Source organism: Phodopus roborovskii, unplaced genomic scaffold (genome assembly GCF_943737965.1).
Source record: "Phodopus roborovskii unplaced genomic scaffold, PHOROB, whole genome shotgun sequence".
Taxonomy (NCBI): domain Eukaryota; kingdom Metazoa; phylum Chordata; class Mammalia; order Rodentia; family Cricetidae; genus Phodopus; species Phodopus roborovskii.
Genome location: NW_026125489.1, coordinates 5,103,990 through 5,129,413, shown reverse-complemented (window position 1 = coordinate 5,129,413; position 25,424 = coordinate 5,103,990). Strand labels below are relative to the sequence as shown.

Below are 25,424 nucleotides of genomic sequence, written 5' to 3'. Positions count from 1 at the left end.
GCCTCTAACTTCTCTAACTGCACACCCGAACCCTCATCAAGGAATCCTCTTCCACTGCAGAGGGAGACTATTTCCAGTTACAACTAGTCACAACCAGAGACCCATGGACTGTGGAGGCGCCTGTTTCCAAGTAACACACAGTTACAACAAAATCGTGAAATATTAATCCCAATGAAGTATTAGAAATACTAAAAACATCCAGGGTTAAACTGATCCAATTATACCTGATGTTTACTAAGGCGAAATAGGAAAACTATCAATCTGAAAAGAAAAGGTTCAACGCTTACTGAATACAGTTTCAACTTACTTGATGGGAAAATCAACTAAGGTATCTAGCTTGTCTCTCATGTATCGACTGTAAGAAAATCGCTTGAGATGCACCACAAGGACTGGAGGAAGGGACCACAAATCTAATTTCTTCGTGGCTTGCTGATGCTCTTTACAATTTGGACAGTACCTGCAGAAAAGACAAAGAAGAGAACCACAAAGCTCAGCAGAGGCTCGAACAGACGATCTGCATTAATGGACACTACAAATCAAAAGTCAGTAAGTTAAAAATTTGCAAGTTGTACACGTTATCAGAAGATAATCACTGCACACTTGCGAACATGACAGCTATCCCTCATTATTCTTATCTCATTCATTTTTTTTCAGATAAACTTAACCATTACAGATATACAAAAAGTATTTCAAGAAATTATGAACCTGGCTATTAGAAAAGACAGGCATGAGAGTAAAGATTACCACTGTAATACTTAAAAAAGATGTCAGCACCCCCTTTAGAGTAGAATGTAGCATATGAAGATCTGACTAAAATATCAGGGGAGCTTAGTGAGGACTCTGCCAACATGACCAGAATAACCCTTTAAAGAAAAGGAACTAGACATAACTCTATCTAATGTCTTTTCTTACCAGGGGTCTTCAGCACCGAGTTTCTCTTTTGTTGTAAAAAGCTCAATGCAGTCTTTCAATTTCACAAAGGGTTTTTTTGGTGGTTTATATTCCACGCTTTCATGTTTTTCAAAATCCTAGAGAGAGCAAATGAAACAAAGCTCATCTTGGTGACACACCTTACTGAGTACACTGAACACTCAGTCTTCAAAGCCTCAGCTGGGCTGCGTCTCGTTTCTTGTGCTTGGACCTCTGGGACTGAACAAACACACAGAAAGCGTGCTCAAAACCAACTCTCTACCTCACAAAGTCAAAAGTTCATCATCTGTTCCTCCCCCTGCTAAAAATCAACAGATTCACAGGAGCAAGGGGAGGGGAGAGTCTGACCGGCTCTCGAAGAGGCATCGAGAAAGTAAGGAAGGGCCGAGAAGCCGTGGCTTGGGCACTCACCTCAGCAGCATTCTCATCGAAGTATCTCTTTTTCAAATCGGGGTCCCAGTCCAAAGCCAGAAAAGACCTTTCTAAGGTGGAAAAAAGTATTTTTCATTAGAAATGTCATAAGCGTTAGTGTTAAAATAAACATAACTTAATGCCAACATATATACCAGAGAAAACAAACTTTTTAAAACTCTTTAAAACAGTATTTTCTACTTATACTACGTGACCAGCACAAACACTAACAGCTATTTCCAAGTCAAGTCACTGAAAGAAGAGTTAAAAAAAATAAGACCCCCCCCCAAAAAAATCACCTGCTATATGAAGACAAGGAGGCTTTATTCCTTAAAGGAATCATTTCTTTCTACATGACAGGTCTAAATTTCATGGCCTTCATCTAAAAAAAACTTTTTCTGCTCAAGTTGACTGCTCAAGCCACTTCTCACAGACACTTACCATCTAGCCGAAGCTGCCTATCATCAAATCTTATATGCCTGGTGTCATCTTTGATGTAGTTGATATCAGTATTGCCTAAATTGATGAACTGGAATGTAAAGAGTCGCTTTCTGTGCCCCGTGAGTTGACCTTTGCAAGTCTCTTCAGTACACAATCCATTTTCAGAATCATTATCTCCTCCAACAGAATCCTCAGATTGGCTGTTCTCATTCTCTGAAGGGAGTTCTTGATCCTGGCTGGATTCATCATCTGGTTCATCTGTTTCCATTTCACCTTAGTATTTAATAGAGATCTATAAATTAACCCTATATTAACTTTCAAAAGTATAAGGATCGCTTTCCACATCTACCCGTGTGTGTTAGTTACGGAATACACATCTCAGCCTTTCTTTGGGGCAATATTGTCTAGGGCAGGAGTGTCCAGAACACAGGAAGAAAGCCTTACTTGGCGAGCCTTCTTCATGAATGCCGTTGGGGCCATTCCCATTGATATTCTGGTCCTCACAGCAACGCAGGGGCCCATCAATTTCCTCGGTTTCAGTAGACATCTTGACATACCGGCTGCAGTAAAATCAGGTCACCAACAAGCTTGTCAAATTCATTTTCCATTTTACTTAATAAAACAAACAAGTTTAACTCAAACTCAAGACCTAACACCCACATAGTAAAGCTGGCTAATAATTTATATCTGGGTTGCTTTTTAATATAAAAACGTGATTATTTACTTCTAGTTTTTTCCCCCTTACACTTCTAGAGTTTTGCTTTTTCTTGTTTTGAGACAGGCTCTCACCGTGCATCTGCTGTTGGCTTGAACTCTCTATGTAGACCAGGCTGGCATTGAACTGACTGACTCTCCTGTCTCTGCCTCCTCAGTTCTGGAATTAAGGGCTTGTGCTACCACACCTGGCTGTATGTTCTTTTTAATTAATTTTGTTTATGTAAGTGCATGTACATCACGCGTGTGAAGGTAAAACCAGAGGACACACTTGTAGCCACGGGTTCTCTCCTTCTACCTGGTGGGTCCCAGGGATTGAATCCGGGAGGCTGGCCACGGCGGCAAGCGTTCTTACCTCTGCATCACTTACTCAGTTCTGGCTTTCCCATGTTGTGTATGTTAAAAGTATAGCACAGGAGAACATTTCTCAACTTAAAAGTAAGAATTTTATAAATGGTCCTCAGATGACATCTATTATTTCTAGAAACACTTATATTTGTATAGTAGGATCTTTATACATGGATCATGAAATTATAATGATTTGGCATATAAAAAATATAAAGTATGTCAGCTGTAAAGGATAAAAGAGGTCTCCAATGCTATTGGCCATTACCTTATTTACACACACACACACACACACACACACACACACACACAAAAAAAGCCAGGTGGTGGTGGCAGCGGCGCATGCCTTTAGACCCAGCAGAGGCAGGCGAATCTTTGGAGTTCCAGGACAGTCTAGTCCACAAGAGTAAGTTCCAGGACAGGCTCCAAAGCCACAGAGAAACCCTGTCTCGGACCCCCCCCCCCCCGCCAAAAAGCAAAGAGTGGTGGGCACAGCCAAGCGTATCTGGCACTTACCACATCCTCAAGAGTAGGAGATTATAGAGTTTATCTTCACTATTGTTTCGTGGCACAGCCATAAGGAAAGGCTGACCAAACAGTGAAGAGCCAGTATGGTGGGTATAACTTGAGTGTCTGAATTTTTCTCTTAGGCAAACAGGAATAACCACATGTTCTGTATCTTCTGTCCTGTTGATGTTAATTTCAAACCTACGAGGGTGGGAATGACCGTACACGCTAAGTTTTATGCTGGTTCTTTAACTATTTTTATCTCAACAACAGACTGTAAATGGATATTATACTTACACATAAATGTCATCCCGCTCCATTATACTACTGAGGTTTTCATCCATAGCAAATATCCTGTGAAATCTATGATTGTATATGTCAGTGACTATCATCTAGAAGAAAACAAATGCCTATTAAGCTGGCTTTACAATACTGAGAAACTAAACACCAATGTTTGTACTTCAATCTCAGAAGCATCTCACCTTATCTGCAGGCACTCCTGACAAAGCAGACAAGGCTGCACAAAGGTCTAGTATGTTTCCAATTTTGGGCACAATAACTTTGTACTAAAAAACAAGCAAAAATAAATTTGTAATGAGTGATATTAGACAAGCATTGACTAGGTGAGCCTGGGCCTGTGATTGCTCCCACATAGTCAAGAGTCTTGGAGCACTTCTTTAATCTTGTAAGCTCTTGGGTGACAATACCCATCATGGCGACTTTCTAGCAGCACTCTGCACCTTGGTTCACTGGTTCAAAGACCTGCCTGTAGCCCACTGCCTGACCCTGTCGTCACAGAGATCTGCTTCACTTCTGGAGCCTTGCACTCTAACAGGTTACTTCTCCCCTCTTCTTGGTTCTTTAGGATGGTTTTCTCTATACTATCACGATGACCATTCACGTAGACCCTTCCTTACTTCTTCAACCACCCTGCTACAAAACCCTTGGTGTCTTTGCCTCTCAGTTCTATTTTTGCGGCACTGCGGTGGTCTGAATTAAGAATGGTCTTCATAGACTCATATGTCTGAATGTCTAGCCATCAGACTGGTGTCATTTGAAAGGATTACGAGTTATGGCTTTGTTGGAGTAGGTGTATCCCCGGGGCTGGGCTTTGAGGGCTCAAAAGCCCAAGCCAGTCCCAGCCTCCCTCTCTGCCTGCTGCCTGCAGACCTGGATGTAGGACTCTCCAGCACATCTGCCTGCATGTGGCCATGCTTCCCACCACAATGACAATGGACACGGTATTTCTTCACGGCACTAAAAGATGTACCTTTCTCACAGCTGTCTGCATATGCTAGAAAACTTCCCAACTTTAGTGCTGCTGCGCTACAAGTTAGAGTCCAGGTCAACACTCTTCACCGCTGCCGGGAACAAACCACTGAATTGTTCAGCCTACAGCAACTATTTGAAATCTTCACCATTCTTTAGTGTTCTACTTTGTTTCTCCTCTCAGTACTTGGAGAACACTTCACCTAGAAAACTGAAACTACTTTGAGTAGGAAACTCTGGCTGTGTTGTCCCTGTCTCTGAGATCTTTCTTCCCATGCACACCTGACCCTAACACCCAAGCTCTGAATGCTATTTTCTGCCTGCTTCTTTTTTTTTGACACTCAGCAATTATCCCATTTTCATTTACCTAAACTTTGTATAAGTATTAACATATGTACAAGTCTTAAAAATTCACCCACAAGGAAAACCAAATCCTTAAACCAAAATAACCCTTTACGGCTTCCTGTAACAACCCCCCACCTCCTAGAGATGCTCACTTTAAAACTCAAACAGTTTAAATTATAAAACAAACATCTTGGTTGTCTTTCATGAGAGAAATTCATTTTTCTATGACATCCTTCAACTTTCCATAATTCTAAAAAAACATGTAATTTAGCTTATGAAATCTATCACACAATAAACTTTATTACCTAAGTGTGCTGGAGAAGTCACTAATTAAGTAAAAATAACAAGTACAAAGAAAAAGGTTATAACTTACTTGCATAGGTTTAGTAAGTGGATCCATCCTAACTAAATAAACTTCCAAGCTTCGTTCTTTTTTCATGGGCAATGGAAGCGTCAAGTAACAAAAAGGGTCAAAGGTCACTGAGATTTTCGCACACTCAGGACACACTAGAGTAGATTTGAAAAGGCCATGGAATATGTCTACTATGATAGAATCGTTTCTTTTCAAATGGTTTTCCCAGGCTTCTTCAGCAACCACCTACAAGGAAAACGAACACAAGTCACTAAGCGGTCTGAGCAAACTGTAACAATGATGGCAACAACAGTATGAAGTTCACTTACTTTATCTGGCCTGCCATCAGCATCTTTTAACTGTATATATGGTTTTTTTCTAATTCTATTCAAGTCCTCATGTAATCCATCCAATAGGAAAGCTAAAAGTTCTTGGCAGTCTTGCTGCTGATATCCAGAGAACTGTGGTGCAAAGCGTCCTACCTGTGTCTGTAAGACAGACAAACCACAAAATCAGATGGACAGGATGCCTCAAAAAGCACAGTTGTTCTCAATATTCATGAGTCTACACAGGAGAAATATGCCTGAAGTCAAATCTGTGACAGGTTTAATCATCTGACAATGCGTTCTAGTAAAAAAGCTGTTACCTGATTCACACCCCCCACTGGGGAAAAAAGATACACTGCCTCTTAGTTTCAGCATCACTTTGTAATTTTGTTCTTTAGTTTCAGAGTTATGTTTTCTTCATTATACTTTTTGCTTTCCTGGTAGGCTACTTACTATATAAAACATTTCCCAAGGAGAGTGCTAAGGTGCTGGCCAGAGTTCATAAACACAGGAAGTATTAGTGTACTTTATGGGGAAAACACAATTAGATAAATTTTGTTAGGCAATGAGTTATACTGTTGGTTGTGAGATCAGCATTAATGTGTGAACCATATCAAATGGGACTTTTCAAACAGACAGACATATGAAACAGAGAACGCATTGGTTAGTTAGTGAAATGTGACCAAAACCTCGGTGGAACCAAACCTTTCATTCTCCCTAGGAGTGGTTCTGGATATTTAATTTGTGCCAACATTATGGAAAATAAGTTTTGTCAAGAATTAAAACCGACTACTCATACAGAATAGGAACAAACAGAAATGTGATATATATATATAGTTTGCTTATTTTGCATTCCAGCAAAGATGTGATAAATCTTTATCTGGAACAAAAAAGACAATACATGAACTCTCTAAAAACAGAGCTGGGCACAGCAACAAGCCTGTGGTCTCAGGAAGCTAAAACAGGAATGCTGGGAGTCCAGAAACTTGGGACTAGCCTAACGATATAGCAAGAACCCATTGCAAAATAAAATAAAATGAAAAAAAAAATATACAAGCATATGTAAAGTAATCATTTCTTGGCCTTAGACCGACATTACTAATCGGCATTTCACTATGTACCTAAATACTTTTGGCATTATTTAGCTATAGGTTTTCCTATACTGACAACGGGGGCAGGATTTTAGCCCAGCTATAATAATATGTAACACACACACACACACACACACACACACACACACACACACACACACACACACACACGGGGAGAGAGAGAGAGTGGGAGAGAGGGAGAGAGAGAGAGAGAGAAATGTAACTTTGAAATAACTTCCTAAGTTTCAGAAAACCCTGGCTTGAGGATCAAATACAGTAAAATTTATATAAGACATTGTAAAACACTGGAGACTTTAAAAGCCAATAGCATTTTACTGAGTTGCTAAGAAAAACTAAAAACCTCTCATTTGGACATTGTAAAAAAGAGGAAAAATCTGATGGCCAAAAGGCACATTATAGTTCATTACAATTTTCCTTACTCTTTACAGCACTAGAATTTTAAAATAAGATTTAAAAGACATATGATCTGAATCACAGAATGAATGGAAAAGGTCTGATGATTAATGTAGCCGAACGAAACTTGAGGGTTGGGTTGTCTGGACAGGTCTGCCCAGGGCTTAGAGTGTGAAGGGGTAAATGCAGGCTAGTTTCACTTATGGACTGCTTCCTTTTTCTTACTTGGATTTGTTCTTGATTACATTTATTTACTGTTGCATGCACACTCACTTATTTTTTAATCACATATTTTAATTTTTCATACTCTTTATATATGGGTGTTTAGCCTGCATTGTCTTTGCATGCAGTGCCCATGGAAACCAGAAGAGGGCGTCAGACCACCCCCCCCCCCCCCCCCCCCCCCCCCCGGGAATGGTGTTACAGATGGTGGTAGCTACCATGTGATCCCTGAAAGGTCAGCCCGTGCTCCTAACTGCATAGCCATTTCTAGCTCTGACTCTTTTTTAAAGAACTGGTATATAATTAAAAAGATATTTTCTAGTAGATACTCTAGGAAAACACTTACTTGTAGAGGCCATGGCTTACAATAACTTAGTGTAATAGCTAAGGAGTAACTACCTTACGTATAGAAACATCCTAGGGTAAGAACTATGGAGGGTACACACATTAGCTTCATTCTGGCTTGTTTGTTTTGTTTTTTTACACTCTACAATGACAATAAGGATTGTCATTACTTAGATTTAGCAGCATTAAAATTTTCATATAGGGTTCCCAGAGACATTCTAAACCACATTAGTGTCTTCTTGTTTTGTTCCCCTTATTATTTATTCTCTTTATTGGTAGCCTGATTCATAAAGATTTGGTTTTAATTATGTGTACACATGTGTGAGCTTGCGCATGAGTGCAGATGCTGGTGGAGGTCATAAGAGGGCGTCAGACCCTCTCCAGCTTGAGTCACGGAGGCATCTCTGAGCCGCCTGATGTTGGTGCTGGCCACTCAGGTCCTCTGGACAGGTAGACGTGCTCTTCACCTCTGAGCCATCCCTCTCCAGCCCATCTCCAGACATCAAGAAAACAAGAACCAAACAAAGAGCCCTACGCACCCACCCTGCCCAATGCCCTGAAGTTCTCTAGCACATGGATGGGACAAATTGTCTTTGGGGATGGGGAGACACCATAACACTGTAATGGGACCTCATCCCTTTCGCCTGAGGACTTTTTGGATTCTCTGGACAAGAGCACACTTGCTGAGAATAAGCTTACCACACTCACCTTAAATGCTCTAGGAGTGACATAGCTGAACTTCCCAGACCACATCTGCTTAATCAGTTCAGCATATGATTTAGCGATTTCACCTCGCATTCCTAAGGGATTGTCAAAGTTCAGCTCTTCTTGGTACTTATCATTGAGGAAATATTCAGTAAGTGGAGGTGTGTTGCTCAAACACTGCAAGAACAAAATACATTTTAAAGTAAAAGTAACAACATGGATACATAAATGAAACAAATCAATTTACTGTAACATACACAGAAACATAAAAATGGTTTCTTGTACTAATTGTCACTCAAATGGGACACTCATTCATTTCACGAACTTTCAGTTACTTATAATTAAAATACTAATATGTGTTGCTGCAAAATCTCCATTAATTTTAACCACAGCAAACTACTTGTTAACTAGAGAAGCTCAGAGTTGTCTTTCCTTTTACTGGATTGGTAGGAATCACCCCAGGCACCTCCAAATTAGCCTGAGTCAGTAAAAACTGCGATAGTGTGCAAGAAAACAAAACAAAACAAAACAAAACAAACAAACAAACAAAAAAACCCCAAAAAACCCTTAAAAGAGGTACACATGGTTCGTGGTATCCATGGACTCAATTAAAAATTCCGCCTGCCTCTGCCTCCCAAGTGCTGGGACTAAAGGCATGCACTACCAACACCCGGCCAATGACGGAATAACTTTAAATTGATGATGTATATAATCCTCCTCAGTAGGAGCCATGCTACTTTATTAATGAATGTTTCAAATATGCAATGTGTTACATTCACATATTATCACCTAAAGTCATATAAATAGCCATATTATCTTTTTATGCAAGAATGTATCTGTCTTGGAGTGAAGTGACAAGTGCTAGATAAGAAATCAGTTGCTTGTGTGTAACATTTAAAAATTCCATTTTGTTTAGTCTCAATTAATATTCATGGAAGTCAAAGTTTTGGAGAGCTGGTGTGCAACTAAATTGCATTAAGTTAAATAGGCTTTGTAGCTATGAACGGTTCAACTTGCTGGGTTCATACAGATAAATTATGAGCATATTATGTAGTCTGGTCAAAATACCAACATAAGGATATTCTTTTACTTAGTTCTTTCACATAAATTATGATACTGTTTTTTTTTTTTTTTTTTTTTGCCTCAAGTATATTCACTTACGTTTCCTAAGTAAGCATAGTGTCTATAAAAATCTGAATGTAGTCTAAATTGGCAGTCTAGCCCCAACCCCCAAGAAGAACTTGGAAACCTGGGGTTTGTGGTCATGCTTCCCGCTTCCTGAGGCCACCTGAGGTGCTTGAGAACAAGAGAACAAGCATGCATGCTACGGCTGAGCTTCTTCCCCTGCTCACAGTGCTTCTGATTCTGAGACAAGATCTTAAGTTGCCCAGGCCTTGAACTCATTCTGTATCACAAACAGGCTCCTCGAACTCATTATTTGTCTTTATCTAGAGCAGCTAGGACTACAGGACCATGGCACTAGGGTCTAGGAATTACTGTTTGACTCAGGCTGGGCCCTGCAGGTCTTCACAGTCCTTCACATTTGCTTCCAGGATGTATGTATACATGTGTATGGACGTGTGTGTGTGTATAATATATGTATATATATATTATATATATATAAAGTCTTTGTATTAAGAGAGAAATACAAGAAATTAAGAGAGTTTGTGATGTAGAAGGCAATTATGGGAAATGATTCTCCTTCTGACCCCAAGCACTTTTGTTTCAGCAATCATATGTTCCACTTGAGTTTCATTTTCTTCTTTTGAATGGCATTTCTCTTTTAATTAGAAACCAGCAGTGGACTCTGCTTAGTGCTCACTTTCATTACAGTGAGGGTTTTGTGATATGCTGTAACATCACTGCTAGTCTGTGTCACGTGGGCTGTGACCTTCATGACAGCCTTCATATCTGTGATCTTCAGCATTGAATATATCCCGTGGTACTAGTCAATACACAACAAGTGCATACGCTTTAACTAATGGTTTCAGGGGCGCCCGGAACCCGGAGGAGAGCACAAGGACAGCGTGCTGACACAGTGTGCCTTTACATCAATCTGCGCCTCTGCTGCCTTTGTGGTGAGCCTCTCTGACGCTCATGCTCCCATTCTCACTGGGACACTTCCCAGTTTGAGCTGGTTGTATTTCCGCATCGCCACACTAAGATGAAATACAAATACTACTTACGGAGATGTCACATCCAATATATAAACATTTACTCTGCTCAATATAATGCATTAACAAACTTTCAAGTTATATTCCTCTAAGAATTTATAAAAGCACATGAATATAGAGACCCCTCCCCAGCTAGTCAACCGTTTTATTAATATACAAATCATAACTGCTTAAATTCTAAGTGATATCAGAATTTCCTCCAAATCTTGAAAATACTGGTACATTAGCAGTTATGTTTTTTAAATCATGTAACTTTTGGTACAAATTTCAAGACATAATTAGAATGAAGGTCCCCACGTTGAAGGTGCCATTCTATCTATGTTCAACACCATCATTTGGGAGAAGAGAAGATGCCAGTTTCTCTTTGATGTGCAATTATTATATTATTTAGTGTTTTCATACGAGCCTACCTTAAAATGAGAAAAGTCTTCAATGACTGAAACTGGATGCCTAGACTGGCTGCCATCAAACCTAATGCTCTAAAGGACAACTCCTTTTTACAAAAGTAATTCATTTACTTTATTGTATGTGCATTGGTGTTTTGCCTTATGTATGTCTGGGTGACGGTGTTGGGTCCCTAGAACTGGAGTTACAGACTGTGAGCTGCCATGTGGGTGCTGGGAATTGAACCCAGGTAGTTTACAAGAACAGCCAGTGCTCTTAACCACTAAGCTATCTCTCTCGTCTCCAACAATTCTTTTTTAAAAATGTCCATATATGCATGTTTCTCCATATTTAAAGTAGGAAATTACCCTTTTAGAGTCAAAGATAATTTGAATAATACCAAAAGTCCAATGTATCACGTGTAACCTAAATGCTTCCTTGACTGTAAAATTAAGCAAAACAACTCTAACGTCTTATCATAAATGGTTGTTGCCAGCAAAACCAAAACATGTATGAGCACATTATAAGAAAAATCACATGCATAAACAGCATTATTAAATGTATTACTTTGGGCCATTTCTGACATGATACTGGTCTCTGTTAATTTAATGAGTCCAATCATTTGAAATTGTCAAACATCAAAATCAAGAAAACTAGATCTACTAATTATCTATAATAAAATGGGGCCCAAACATAGAAAATATATGGATATTAAGACACACATGGATATTAAGACACACATGGTACTAGTATATAGCCAAAACTGAATATGGAATTCTGATCTTCCTCTCTTAATTTTCCCAGTACTCGGAAAAACATAGATATTAAGGTATGTACTATTTTATTAAGAATTGGGCTTAGAGTTTGTTCCTTAAATGGGGGAGAAATCTTTTGAAGATCATATTAAAGTAATGCCATACTTGATAATGTCATCATGAAACTACTATCATATAAAACGATCTATATTAATTAAAAATAAAGCAATAGCCAGACAAGATAGATTATAGCATCTTCAACTCTTAACACAAAAGAGGAGAAAGTAAGCAACTTCAGTTAATGAATAGGTAAGGTACTTGGCAACCAGGCTCGATATTTCTATACTTCAGTATTTAAAAACTGATCCCATGCAAGCTAATGTGTGTAAAATTGGCAAGGACAATAGAAATTTAAGGATGAGTAATCAAGTTTCACATTTGGTGTATATATGGTAATCTTTTTGCATTTACTAATTGAGCTTTCATGACATGATGAGAGACAAGGCTGAGGATGAGCTACTATATAAAGTTACTGACTGAGGAGAAAGGTGATATACACCACAGTTAGGGTATGACAGCATGCACAAAGCTCAAGCAAGCAGAAGCCATACCAGATCCCCGCCTGAAGAAGGGAGGGGGCACTGAGTCCTACCCCTAGCAGAAGAGCGTGTGACAACTGATAACCGCTAAGAAAGGGAGACACAATCTCCTCAGAGTGTAGTCCCTGATGAGTTGATCATATATTCCAGTGGCAGGGCATCCAGAAATATAAGGACAACACAAATTTGATGTTTAAAAAAAACAAAAAAACCAATGACACAAAGTTAGATGGATCCGGGAAAAGAGTAGGAGGAGTGAAATGAACACGATCAAAACACATTAATACAAAATTCCCGAAAGTAAGTATGATATGTATATAAACAAGCAAGGGACTTAGTGAGGACTGACTGCGCACTATCTGTTTCGCAATGCGGCTACGTGTGCTTGCATATTTTATACTGGAAATTGTGAATTATTACTACAGAATTTAAACTAGGAGTCTATACACACACACACACACACAGACACACCTTAGTTTAATGTACGGTGTGAACTTTTCCAAGTACTCCGTGGACCGTTCTTTCTCTGACATGCATTGATTGTTGTACCTTCTTATTCTATCAGGGGGCATTAATATTCCCTCCTCTTAGCTACCTTTGTACTTTCAGTTAGAGTCAAGGATAGTCACACTGACCTCAGGACCTAGGCAGTGCCGGCTAAGCAGCCCAGAGAGGGGTTAACTGAATGACAGCTTATCAAGTAGTGACCAGAAATAGTCCTGAAGGAGACTCAGAATATCAGGAGAGGAAGGGACTCGGAAGGACACTTAATTTGCACCTGGTTATAGTACTTAGTATCCAAAGGTTAGAAACATTCAAAAGTCCTGAAGTTTGGAGTCAGGGTATCTCTGTGTATAACCTTGCCTGTCCAACTCAGGATAGGCCTGCCTCTGCCCGCCTCTACCTCCCAAGTGCTGGGATTAAAGGCATGCACCCCCACTTGGAGGTTCAAGAAGTCCCCTTAAAGCCAGAAGAGGCATTATGTAAGCTTCCTAGTGAAGGAGCATGGTGACTTTCAAAGCCTCAATATCTACCAAACTACTTCTAGAGGAGCCAAAACTGATTTTCTAAGACTTTGGCCAGGAACTGAGCAAGAATTCTACAGGAATTCTAAATATTCAAATGTCCCACCCACTGGGCATTCTGCTATACAGTTTAATGTAAATAGACCTTTATCCATTGTAGCCCTCAACAACTATATAATAAAGAAATACAGAAAACTGCAGTATTTTAAAAAGAATTATGCACACAAAATAACCTAGTTTTAAGTATCCTTAGTCCAACATCCTAAAAAGTAGAACACTATGTGAAATGCTTTGTTACTTACACTTATTTTTCTTTACATACACGTATCTTTTCATAATTTACATCAGTCTTTGAAAGCAAAAGACTGAATCTTTCACTAAGTATGTTCTGGCCAGTGAGACTGATGTCCCCTGAATCTGATACAGCTCTTAGGTAATTCATGTTGAGTCTTAACTATACACTAATAGTTATTTTTAATTTTTATTTCATTTATTTATTTTTGGTTAAACTGAAGAACTCAGAGTCTTACTATACAACCAAAACTGAGTCTGAAATCAACATATGAATAGTTAATAGCCATCCCATAACTTGTAATGAATCTGGAATTTCCCCAGTACCTGGAAAATAGTCAAAGTAATCCCCTTCAAAAAGAGAAAGTTGTCTTTTGTAAGCTGAGTGTGAACTCCCTCTCTGATCTGCTCGGGTGCTCCAGTAGCCCAATTCCCAAGATTCCCGAGCGCTCATGTATGCTCACTACTTTAGTAACCGGTAACTAGAACAGGAAAGAAAACACACTTAAGTTTTCATCACCTAAAGCCCCTGAGATTTGTAATTCATGCCGAACTGATCAAAATGAATGCCACCCACACTTTTTAAACAACAGCTACGCCTTAAACTGAAAATAAAAATCCAGTCCAATAAGGGACTTGCTCTTATTCTCTTAGGATTTTAAAACTAAAACCCAAAGTTATCTATGTTCACAATCATTTCAGAATAGTCTCGAGTAACTTTTTCTGAATTTGAAGTCTGGTGAATGAAGACTCTTGATTTTCATGTCAACTGTTGTCCTATCTCATGACAACAGTATAGACATTCTGAAAGGCACTGTGTGACAGAAGCTGTCTACTCTTAGCCAGACAACCAGCTCTAGCTCTTCATGCCAACAGTGGTACTGGGAAGCTACAGCAAACATTCATACTATACACAGGGCTTTGTCAAGGTGATTTTAAAAATGAGTCTTTTAATCATAGATACTTTTATTTTTCTAGAATTTCTTCTAAAAAGGTAAGATCTCAACACCCTTGAGGTGAATTCTAAGGATCTCTACAAACACTGTGATGTAAATACAATCATGGCTCCTTTAGCTTTATGTTTCTATTTTCCAAGCTTTAAAAAAAAAAGAATTAAGGCAAATAAAAATAAATACACTTTTCTTCATTTATTTCCCCCTTTCAAGGAGCCGGTAAGGTGAGAGCTACCTCCGTTGAAAGCGTTGGAATCTCACACAAAGTAACCCCTCCTCTGCCCTCTGACCCAACCCAGCTCCATCTTTCTCAGCTCTCTGCTGTGATGCAGGCTGTCCTGGGCTTCACACCTCTCCCTCAGCCTCCCAAATGGGGCTTGGCCACCACAGCTACCCAAGCAAACGCATATTCGAAGGGAGGGACACTGGGCTGGGCAAGGGTGCTGTTCTCATGCTATCACTGTTAGTTAACACCTAGGCGTATGACAGGCATAGAATTAAACATCACTGACTGTCTTACTGTCATTCCTTCTGTATGGCCTTGCTTTATGTTGTATCAAATCCAGTAAGAATTATTACCAAAGTTCAGGAAGTGTGACAATTGATGACATACACTTTGCTGGGTAGCAAAGAAATATTAATTCCTTTCCCCTCTTTCAACTATAAGACAAAGGATAGTCCTAAATTCACCAAAAAGATTACAGTAAGTATACCCTTACCTTACTATAAAGTATGTAATTACCTTACAGATTATTATATTAAATACATCCTTTAACTATGGATGTCACTATTTAAAAAAGCTATTATTATGATTCACTGCATAGAGGATTCCTGCTGAGATGACATGTACAAGTCTGATAAATTATACTACCAACAAGGTCACAGATTTTCGGTATGGAGTATTTTAATGATGTTTTAACACTACTAGCCTTCCATAGCAATTAGCTAATTAAAAACATTTTTTTTTTAGCAACAGGCTATTCATGAGTGATTTATGTTTACATATTTTATGAAAAACAAGGAAAAAACCATACGGCTTAAATAATTTTTTAACAAAGTTTAAGTTCTACTTATTTTCATAGCTGCCTAGTTTAATTTTAATGTGAAACGACTTTTAACCCATGAATTAAAACTAAGACACAATAAGATAAATGTCAATATTATTATTTTGGTAAGCAAGGTAGAAAAGGGATTTAAGAAAATAATGGTTTATCTTAATTGTTTTAGTATTTATTCCTTCGTCCACAATGTTCAGTATAGAAACATTTTTAGATCAATGAATATTAAGAATTGTGTGATTTGTTAACTGTTTTAGCTTTCCTTCAAAGGCACAGGATGGGAAAATCCTTAAGAGAAACAATGCAACCAAATGCTTCTCTGTGTCAAGTCACTGCCTCAGGCCCACAGGCCCAAAATGACAGAAACGGAAGCTCGGGTCACGGAGAGAGCATCAGATTGTTTTGTAAGAGAAAAAACTAAGCAATATTTCAAGAGAACTGTAATGCTAGGACTAGTATTCTGGAAGAATTACAGTCCTATGATTCCCTGTAAACCCTCGCAATGCAGTGCTGGTCCAGCCTGTCATGTGACCAACGGGCAGCGCAATCCATTTGCTGTCACACTGGTTACAACTGTGGGTCATAAGCTATAATGCTTACATTTCTGGTTCGCATCTTTCCCTTTTCGACTGTAAGAAGTTAACCACTGTGCTTTGTTGCTCTATTTGTTGCTCATGTGTAGTTCTTCGGCAGCTCTAGAAACACCGCAAATCAGGTACAGATCATGTAGACACCTGGTAAATCATTTTTTTCTAATGCAGTTTTTCCCAAATCAATTTTGTGAAGATATCAAATGAAAAACGAAACAAAACAAAAATCCTTCCAAATCGCTAAAGATTAGCACTTTTTTCAGATAAAATAAAAAATTAAAAGCACCATACAAAAACCAGCCTGATTATTAGTATAAAATTACTCTATCAAATTGACACAGAAAATTTTGATCAGTTATAATTTCTAAACCCTTTCCATCATTGAGCAGCTTAGTGACATCACAGACAAATCATAAACTGTGAGAAACACTGTGCTAGCATTATTATTATGTGGTATGATACTAAATATTGAATCTATAGAAGAAAATTAAGGACAGCCACGGTCTTCGCAATGATCACTGAGGAACACTCGGTAGACAGGGACAGAAGGAAGGGGCTACGTGCTAACAGTATAAACAAAGAAATCTGACACCATAAATTCTAAACACTGGAAGTCCTTTAGACTGATCTTCCTGAGCAGATAAGCTGGTTACAGTTTACATTTTATCCTTAGGTGTCTAAAGAAATTAAGCACATGATAAACCTAGATATATTTTGCTGGCTCAAACCATAAAAGCATCTGAGTGTTGAAAATAATGTACACGTAGAGGAAATGACTGATGTGCTATGTAAGATAGCCAACAGGACTTGGGATGGCAAGTCTCAGGTTTTGAATTGGGTTAGTGGGTGGATATAACGAAGTACAATATGGTTGTGTTTACCGACAACCCCAGCACCCAGGAGGCAGGCAGGTGAGCGAGCATTATCTTGGTCTAAACAGAAAGTTCTAGGACAGCCAGAACAGCAGTCAACCACCCAATCAAGTTCAGGGTCAGACACAACAGGCACGTTGAATCTGAGTCATTTGTCACTTCTTAGTAAAGCCCCATTTATTTTCTGATGGTTTTCTTGGGTATTTGTTTGAGCAGATAAACTAACTAGTAAAACAGTTTATTTTTCTTAGCTCCTTTGTACCCTTCTCATTTGAGCTTTGTTCATTTTTCTTTAGATGAATTTAGCCAATTTGTTTCATGCACCATATAAGTAAACACTGCTTGGGAAAAAACTCAAATGAACAAATTAATGCAGTTCTTAACCAGTGCTGCCCGATCCTCAGTGAGCCCCCAATCACACCCTTAGTCCTTTGACAATGATGCAATGCTGTTTTTCAGGTAAAAGAATTCATTACAACTCTAGAAAACATTTGCACACACAATTCTTTTTTTTTCTCCTATGAACCTAAGAGTCTTTCCTCTATAAAAATACTGTAGGCCTCTAGACCTTTCTTTGGGTTCAGTTCTCTTTCCAAACCAATATTGGCTCCCTCTTTTATGTTCTCTCTCTGTCTTCTATTCCTACCCTGACTCAATCTTCCTAGTCGCACGTGTTTTCCTCTCCTTCCCCTCTCTCCTACTTCTCTCTCCATTCACTGCCCCCCCCCCCAACTTCCCCTGTGCTCTGGGAGACTTGTCCCTTTCCCGCTTCTGTGAGGGACTTTATATGAATCTCTTAGAACACACCTTGTATCCTAGTTCCTGTGGTGGCGTGAATTATAGGCTGGTGATCTAGGTCTAAAATCCACATATGGGTGAGTACATACTATGATCCTCTTTTTGTGACTGGGTTACCTCATTCAGGATGGTTCCAAGTGCCATCCACTTGCCTGCGAATTTCAAGATTCCATTATTTTTTTCTGCAGAGTAGTATTCCATTGTGTAGATGTGCCACATCTTCTTTATCCACTCTTCAGTTGAGGGGCATCTAGGTTGCTTCCAGGTTCTTGCTATTACAAATAATGCTGCTATGAACATAGTTGAACAGATGTCTTTGTTGCATGGATGTGGGTCATTTGGGTATATGCCTAAGAGGGGGATTGCCGGGTCCTGTGGTAGACTGATTCCAATTTTCCTGATATCCAAAATAGCTATACGAGTTTGCACTCCCACCAGCAGTGGAGGAGTGTTCCCTTTCTCCACATCCTCTCCAGCATGAGTTGTCATTGGTGTTTCTAATTTTAGCCATTCTGGCAGGAGTAAGATGGTATCTCAAAGTTGTTTTGATTTGCATTTCCCTGATAGCAAAGGATGTTGAGCACTTTCTTAAGTGTCTTTCAGCCTTTTTGATTTCCTCTATTGAGAATTCTTTCTTCACTTCTGTACCCCATTTTTAAATAGGGTTGTTTGGTGTTTTGTTGACTAGTTTCTTGTTTCTTGAGTTCTTTGTATATTTTGGAGATCAGCCCTTTGTCGGACATGGGATTGGTGAAAATCTTTTCATAGTCTGTGTGCTGCTGTTTGGAAACAGAAGCAAATACCCATACCTAAACGCTAGGTCGAACTAGAACCCAGATGCAGATGGAGAGGACAAGACCAGGTTGCAGAAACACATAGAGACAGCTGACCTGAACAAGGAGGAGCTAACGGGCCCCCAGACTGATAGCTGGGAAGCCAGCATGGGACTGACTCAGACCCCCTGAATATGGGTCTCAGCCAGAAGGACTGAGCATCTAAGGGACCTCAGACAGTGGAGCCAGGATGTATTCCTGGTGCACAAATGGACCTTGTGAACACGTCCCCCATGGAGGGAGGGATACTGCCTTAACCTAGAAACAGGAGAGAAGCCCTAGTCCCTACTTCACATGACCTGTCAGATCTAAGACCCCACCTGGATGGCATTGCCCTACATGTGGAATCGGGGTGGAGGGATGGGAGGAGAGAGTGGTCAGGGTGCATGTGAGGGGACAGAGAGGATAAGAGGGAGGGAAGGAGGGATGGATGGAGGGAGGGAGGGAGAGAGGGGGAACTGGGATCGACATGTAAAATAATAAACTAAATAAAAAAAATAAAACTACTGTAGGCTTTTGAAGATGTCCTCCTTAGAGTTTAAATACCACCTGCACCACATTTCCTTCTTCCAGTTTAGGCTTCTGACCTGTACTCTCAAAACAAGAATATCTGGCTTATGGTTATTTACTGGTATGTTTCATAAAGCACCATGAAACTAACATAGCTAAAATTAATTCATAATCTTCTCCCTACCCAAATGTAGCCCTACATTTATCTCTTTTCCACTATGATTCTGTCAGTGTTAATATTCATTTCTATAATGCACGAGACAGAAACTAGAGGCACTTAGGATGCCTTTTATCCTTCCTTAATTTTTGTGTTTTTATATATGAGATGCTATTCCAGGTATAGGGATATAGTGGTGCCAACACACACACACACACAACACACACACACACACACCACACACACACACACACACACACCACACACACACACACACACACACACACACACACACACACACACACACCACACACACACACACACCACACACACACACCACACACACACACACACACACCACATACACACACACACCACACACACCACACACACACCACACACACACACCACACACACCACACACACCACACACACACCACACACACACACCACACACACACACACACACACACACACACACACACACACACACACACACACACACACCACACACACACACACACCACACACACACCACATACACACCACACACACACACACACACTCACACACACACATACACACCACACACACACACACCACATACACACCACACACACACACCACACACACACACACACCACACACACACACCACACACCACACACACACCACATACACACACCACACACACACACACACCACACACACACCACACACACACACACCACACACACACCACACACACACCACACACACACCACACACACACACCACACACAAACACACACACACCACACACACACACACACACACCACACACACACCACACACACACACCACACACACCACACACACACACACACCACACACACACACCACACACACACACCACACACACCACACACACACACACACACACACACCACACACACCACACACACACACACCACACACACACACACACACACACACACACACACCACACACACACACCACACACACACACCACACACACCACACACACACACCACACACACACATACACACACACACACCACACACACACACACACCACACACACACCACACCACACACACACACACACACACACACACACACACACACACACACACACCACACACACACACCACACACACACACACACTCACACACACACATACACACCACACACACACACACACCACATACACACCACACACACACACACCACACACATACACACACCACACACACACACACACACACACACACACACACACACACACACACACACACACACACACACACACCACACACACACGAAAAAACTTAGAGACAAAGTTTTCCTACATTAAAGTAACCAAAAAAAAAAAAAAAAAAAAAAAAAAAAATCAAATTATCTCAGTCTAAGTATACTGCTAACTGCTGTATAGCAGTTCTTAAATATCTGTGGGTACCGAAACCTGGGGATGCTCAAATCTTTTATATAAAATGGTACTTTGCATGTAACTTATGCATTCTCTTGTACACTTTGCAATTTTCCAACCTTATATTACGTATTATACTCAGCAATACAATGCAAATGCGGTTTTGCTGTTGCACTGCATTGTTTCAGGAACGAGAAAAAAAATACATGCTAAGTATATACACGGTTGTGTTAGTGCAGAACCCATGGGTACAGAGGGCTGACTGTCCTTGGAAATCAGTGCTGACCATGTCAGCCAGTGTCATGCACAAACATTCTGTATTTCAGAATCTGGTACACTAATATATTGATTCCTTAAAATAATGTCTCCACGATCTATAACCATGTGTCAATCTCAAGTTACCACATGAGTTAAGAACAGACAAAATAAACATTTAAGTCCATATGGGTTAATACAAAACAATGGTCCTAGAGAAATTTTCTCACTAACAGAGTAAGAACATACAAGAAACACATGTTCTCCTCAGCTGAGATGAAGACATGTAATCACAACAAGAAATTCCTGTCAGTGAGGCCACACACTGCAGGACACCTTTTTAGAGATACCATTTCTCCTCTAGTTGCAAATATTAAATTCTGGCAAGTATTCTACAGGTGTTTGCTACCATCACCTGTCTGGGATCACAGGTTCTTCTTCCTCACTGTCTTATCTGGGACATCTTTCCTTTGCTTAAATCTAGAGAGGACAAAGTAAAAACATCCCTACCCATGTTTGGAAGGTGAACACCTCTGATACCATTACTTGTGTTTCTGATAATAGTTGCTTTCCAAGTTTTTGTAAAAGGACCCGAATAATTGAACTTAGTCATTTAGAGAAGATTTTTCTTTTAGGTCATTGGTGATAAATTATGCTAAACATAATCCATTCTCATGACAAAGTGTAGAAGATGAAGTCACACCATTTTATATAACCATCACTCACTTTTTTATATTACTTAAGTACTAGAAGATGTACATTAAAACTCATCATCAGTAGGAATATTAAAATATGTTGGAAGCTCATGAGTGGGCTTTGATTTTAAAGTTACAAAGGAAACAATAAAACAAAAGCTAACTGAGGAAACTCTGAAAAGAATAAAGTAAAGCCCTACCTTTGAGATTCTGCATTTATATTAAAAATAAAAGATAGTTTGGAGAATGGAGACATGGCTCAGGAAGAGCGGCGGCGGCTCCTCCAGTCCCAGGGGATGTGACACACACCCCTTCTAGTGGCAGGCACATGTTCACAGACAAACAAGCAGACCAAACACTAATACTCATGAGAAGAAAGAAAATAACATGATTTTTCCCTTTTTCTAGCTTATTTGGATAGATAGAGCAGTTTTCAACTAAAATAAGACTCAAGTATGAAAGAATGCCCACTATTTCACACAGTTGCCACTGCTTTTCAGAGAAGGCCTCTACGGTCACTACTGGAAGTATACAAACCATCACCCTCGCGGTCAGACTCAACTATGGTCAAAGTGCACCATCAGGGTTACCAATTAACTGCAATGAGATGAACACACAAAAGACTAAACAAACCCCAATTCTAGCTGGACAAGGCAGCCACACTCAGATTTCTCCTGCAGGTGCGAGGGCTTGCCCGTCAGCCCAGCACTCACACACATGACCCGGGAACTAAGTCAGCCAGCCTCTGAGCCTCTGCTTGACACACAGACTATTCTACTCAGCTCCACTGAGTTAGAAAGTGACAATGTTCCTCGCTCCCTCTGAAAATATTGCCATCTCTTCGTCTAAGATCTAGATAGTTTCAGCTGAACTTTAACTGGACAAGAAGCAACAAGGAGAAGGAGGGTTCACTTAGGATCCAGCTGGGTCAATGACAATATACTCATAGACACTGTTAAAATACTGGAGGGCAGCCCAGCGTTGGTGATGCACGCCTTTAGCCCCAGGCACTCAGGAGGCAGAGGCAGGCAGATGGACCTCTATGAGTTCAAGGCCAGCCTGATCTACATGGTAAGTTCTAGGACACCCATGGCTAAACATCAAACCCTGTCTCAAAAAAAAAAAAAACAAAACAAAACAAAAAAAAAAAAAACAAAAAAACAAACAAACAAACAAAAAACCCAAACCATAACAAAAAGGAAACGAAGCAACCTGCTCACATATATATATATGAGTTACTTCACTATATATTTCTTTCATTAGTCCAGAATAAAGACACAAATATCTAACAAATATAAAGAATGAACAGAACATAAGAGGAAGTAAAGGTCCATGGAAAGAAATGGGCAAGGAGGCAGTAACCATCTCTTTCTCAGACACCCAAACCGGAAGCTCCGGCCGAGAAAGAAGTTCAAACATGTGTGGGAGAGGGAGGGTGAGTTTCTCTATTTTTAAATGTCAAGGCCTCATCAAAGTTTTAAGAATTTATTTTCTAAAGCAACAGATCTCTATTGAGTAAAGGAGAGAAGCCACTGTCTGCTTCTACTTTGGGTATTTAAATTTCCTGCTTGGAATTATGTTTTATACGAAATAACATTTGGTCTGAATACAGCAATAAACCATGTGACCCAACTGGGAAGCAGGGTAACCTCTTCCTACCAGCAGCATGATCCATGCCACACATACATGCCTGACAACATCCTGTGAATTACACGTAATATTCTTGTACACGAACAATTCTACTCTTCTCATAGTAATGAATTCCGTGAAGCATAACTTTCAGTCTGTTTGTTAAGACCTACCTGAATAGCTGAGTTCATGAAACATGTATTTCCCAAGTTACTTAAGCCACAGAGGCCTGGCTGTTCATTGTTCCTTCCAGGTTCTGAATAATCATAGTTCTTATAAGCAGTATATGACGGGAGACAGTAATTTGAGTTTTTCACACTGGAAGAAAAAAAAAAATCACAAAAATGCAGCCAACTGTATCACAATATAGTTACAATAAAGAGTACTTTAAGTATATGCATGAAATATGTGGTTAATCATTTAAGTATATTTTACTGAACACTCAACTGGCATATTCTGAGAGAACACTTTCAAAGTAACCTCCTTAATTAAGGTATTCTTTATCCAAGCAACAAAGCGCCATATCACTCAATAAAAGCCACTATTATATCATTCTACCCTGGATTAATAGGAGCAGCATCATGGCTTGCTCCAGCCTGCACTGCTCCATCAAAATTTAAACATTCTGATTTTAAACACCACCCGCAGCAATAAATCATCACATTAGTGTCCCCTTTGAGTTAGTGTGCTATTGTAAGAGTGAGAACTGCAGATGTGCTGAGAGCCGGGCTTTAGTGACAGATGAGCACGAGAGGCCCAAGGCCACTGTGACATCACTGTCGAGATGCAAGAAGATTCTACTTATAGCTCCTAACCAGACTAGCAAAATCTAGTACTGAAGTGCAGAGAACGGCCTCTGATCAGGGATGCAGGACAGATCACGTGCAAGTCAAGTAGATCCAAGCATTGCCACGTGCCTTTTCTTTCAGTGGCTGCAATACTGCATTTAACTTTATAAACTCAAAACAACAACAAAAACAACAACAACAAAAAAAAACAACAAAAACAAAAAAACAAATAAAAATCATACCAGTATAAGTGTTAAAAAACAAAACAAAATATTCTAAAATTTAGGATATCAGAATAATTTTAGAATTAAGAAGTCAATGTTATTTTTACATAAGATAATTTTATGAAAAAGATGAATTCTTAATTTTTCTTTTTTTTTAGGATAGCTATTTTGTAAGAATATCTGTAAAAGATACTTTGGAAACAGGTGAAAAAAAAAATCACAATTTCAGTCCATTTTATTCATTAGGATGTACCTGGACACAAATCAAGGTCAGGGATGAAGTATATGATGGAATAAAATAAAATGTAGTTTTACAAATAAACACAATAAACCAGTAATCCAAAAATACTGACTTGTTATGTTATTCCTGATATTTAATTTTCTTAGTTTCAAATATTTCATTGTCATTCTATACATCTTACTGTCACTAGATTGTAATGGTTTACATAAACTGCATATTCTAAAAAAGGTGTAGTAAACATATGCACACCATACCAGACAACACTCCACAGCAAACCCACGATTAGACACATCTCTTAGGTAGCTTGCAGGCCCAGAGGTCGTCATGGACAGAGCCTTTAGCACATGGCTGGAGCCCTGTCATGGTAACAGTAATTTTTAAGGCAGGACAATATCTCAATTCCTGTCCTAAGGATTAGAAACATCATTCAGACCTTGGGGGAGGCACATTATAGAAAGCTTCTTCCTCCTTGTAATGCATGGCTACTTTCATGTTTTTATTTACATTTTTTCTTTTTATTTTGGAATGTACTGTTTTAGTGAAGTTGGGTAACAGAGTGACTTATTTTATCTGTGGCCCCGAGTGGAGAAGCAGCATTCTAAAGGCAGTGATTCTCAGCCTGCGGGCCACAACCCCTTTGACAAACCTGTCTCCAAAACAATGTTTATATGACGATTCATCACAGTAGTAAAATTACAGGTATGAAGTAGCAATGAAAATAATTTTATGGTTGCGGGGTCAGGACA

The 25,424-nt window shown here is 39.6% G+C and overlaps 1 protein-coding gene across 3 annotated transcripts in view; it reads right to left on the bottom strand.

Annotated features, from left to right (window-relative positions):
• The window catches only part of Usp15 (ubiquitin specific peptidase 15), an 81,801-nt gene that overhangs the window by 5,767 nt on the left and 50,610 nt on the right, over positions 1-25,424 (bottom strand). For all 3 annotated transcript variants that reach the window (XM_051176155.1, XM_051176156.1, XM_051176158.1), the window contains 12 exons: positions 23,599-23,743; positions 8,421-8,594; positions 5,644-5,802; positions 5,336-5,560; positions 3,831-3,914; positions 3,646-3,740; positions 3,358-3,549; positions 2,227-2,342; positions 1,783-2,055; positions 1,342-1,412; positions 913-1,028; positions 308-457 (listed from right to left, as the gene is read on the bottom strand). In XM_051176155.1, the coding sequence (XP_051032112.1) occupies positions 308-457; positions 913-1,028; positions 1,342-1,412; positions 1,783-2,055; positions 2,227-2,342; positions 3,358-3,549; positions 3,646-3,740; positions 3,831-3,914; positions 5,336-5,560; positions 5,644-5,802; positions 8,421-8,594; positions 23,599-23,743 (1,800 nt within the window). The remainder of the gene's footprint in view (positions 1-307; positions 458-912; positions 1,029-1,341; positions 1,413-1,782; positions 2,056-2,226; positions 2,343-3,357; positions 3,550-3,645; positions 3,741-3,830; positions 3,915-5,335; positions 5,561-5,643; positions 5,803-8,420; positions 8,595-23,598; positions 23,744-25,424) is intronic.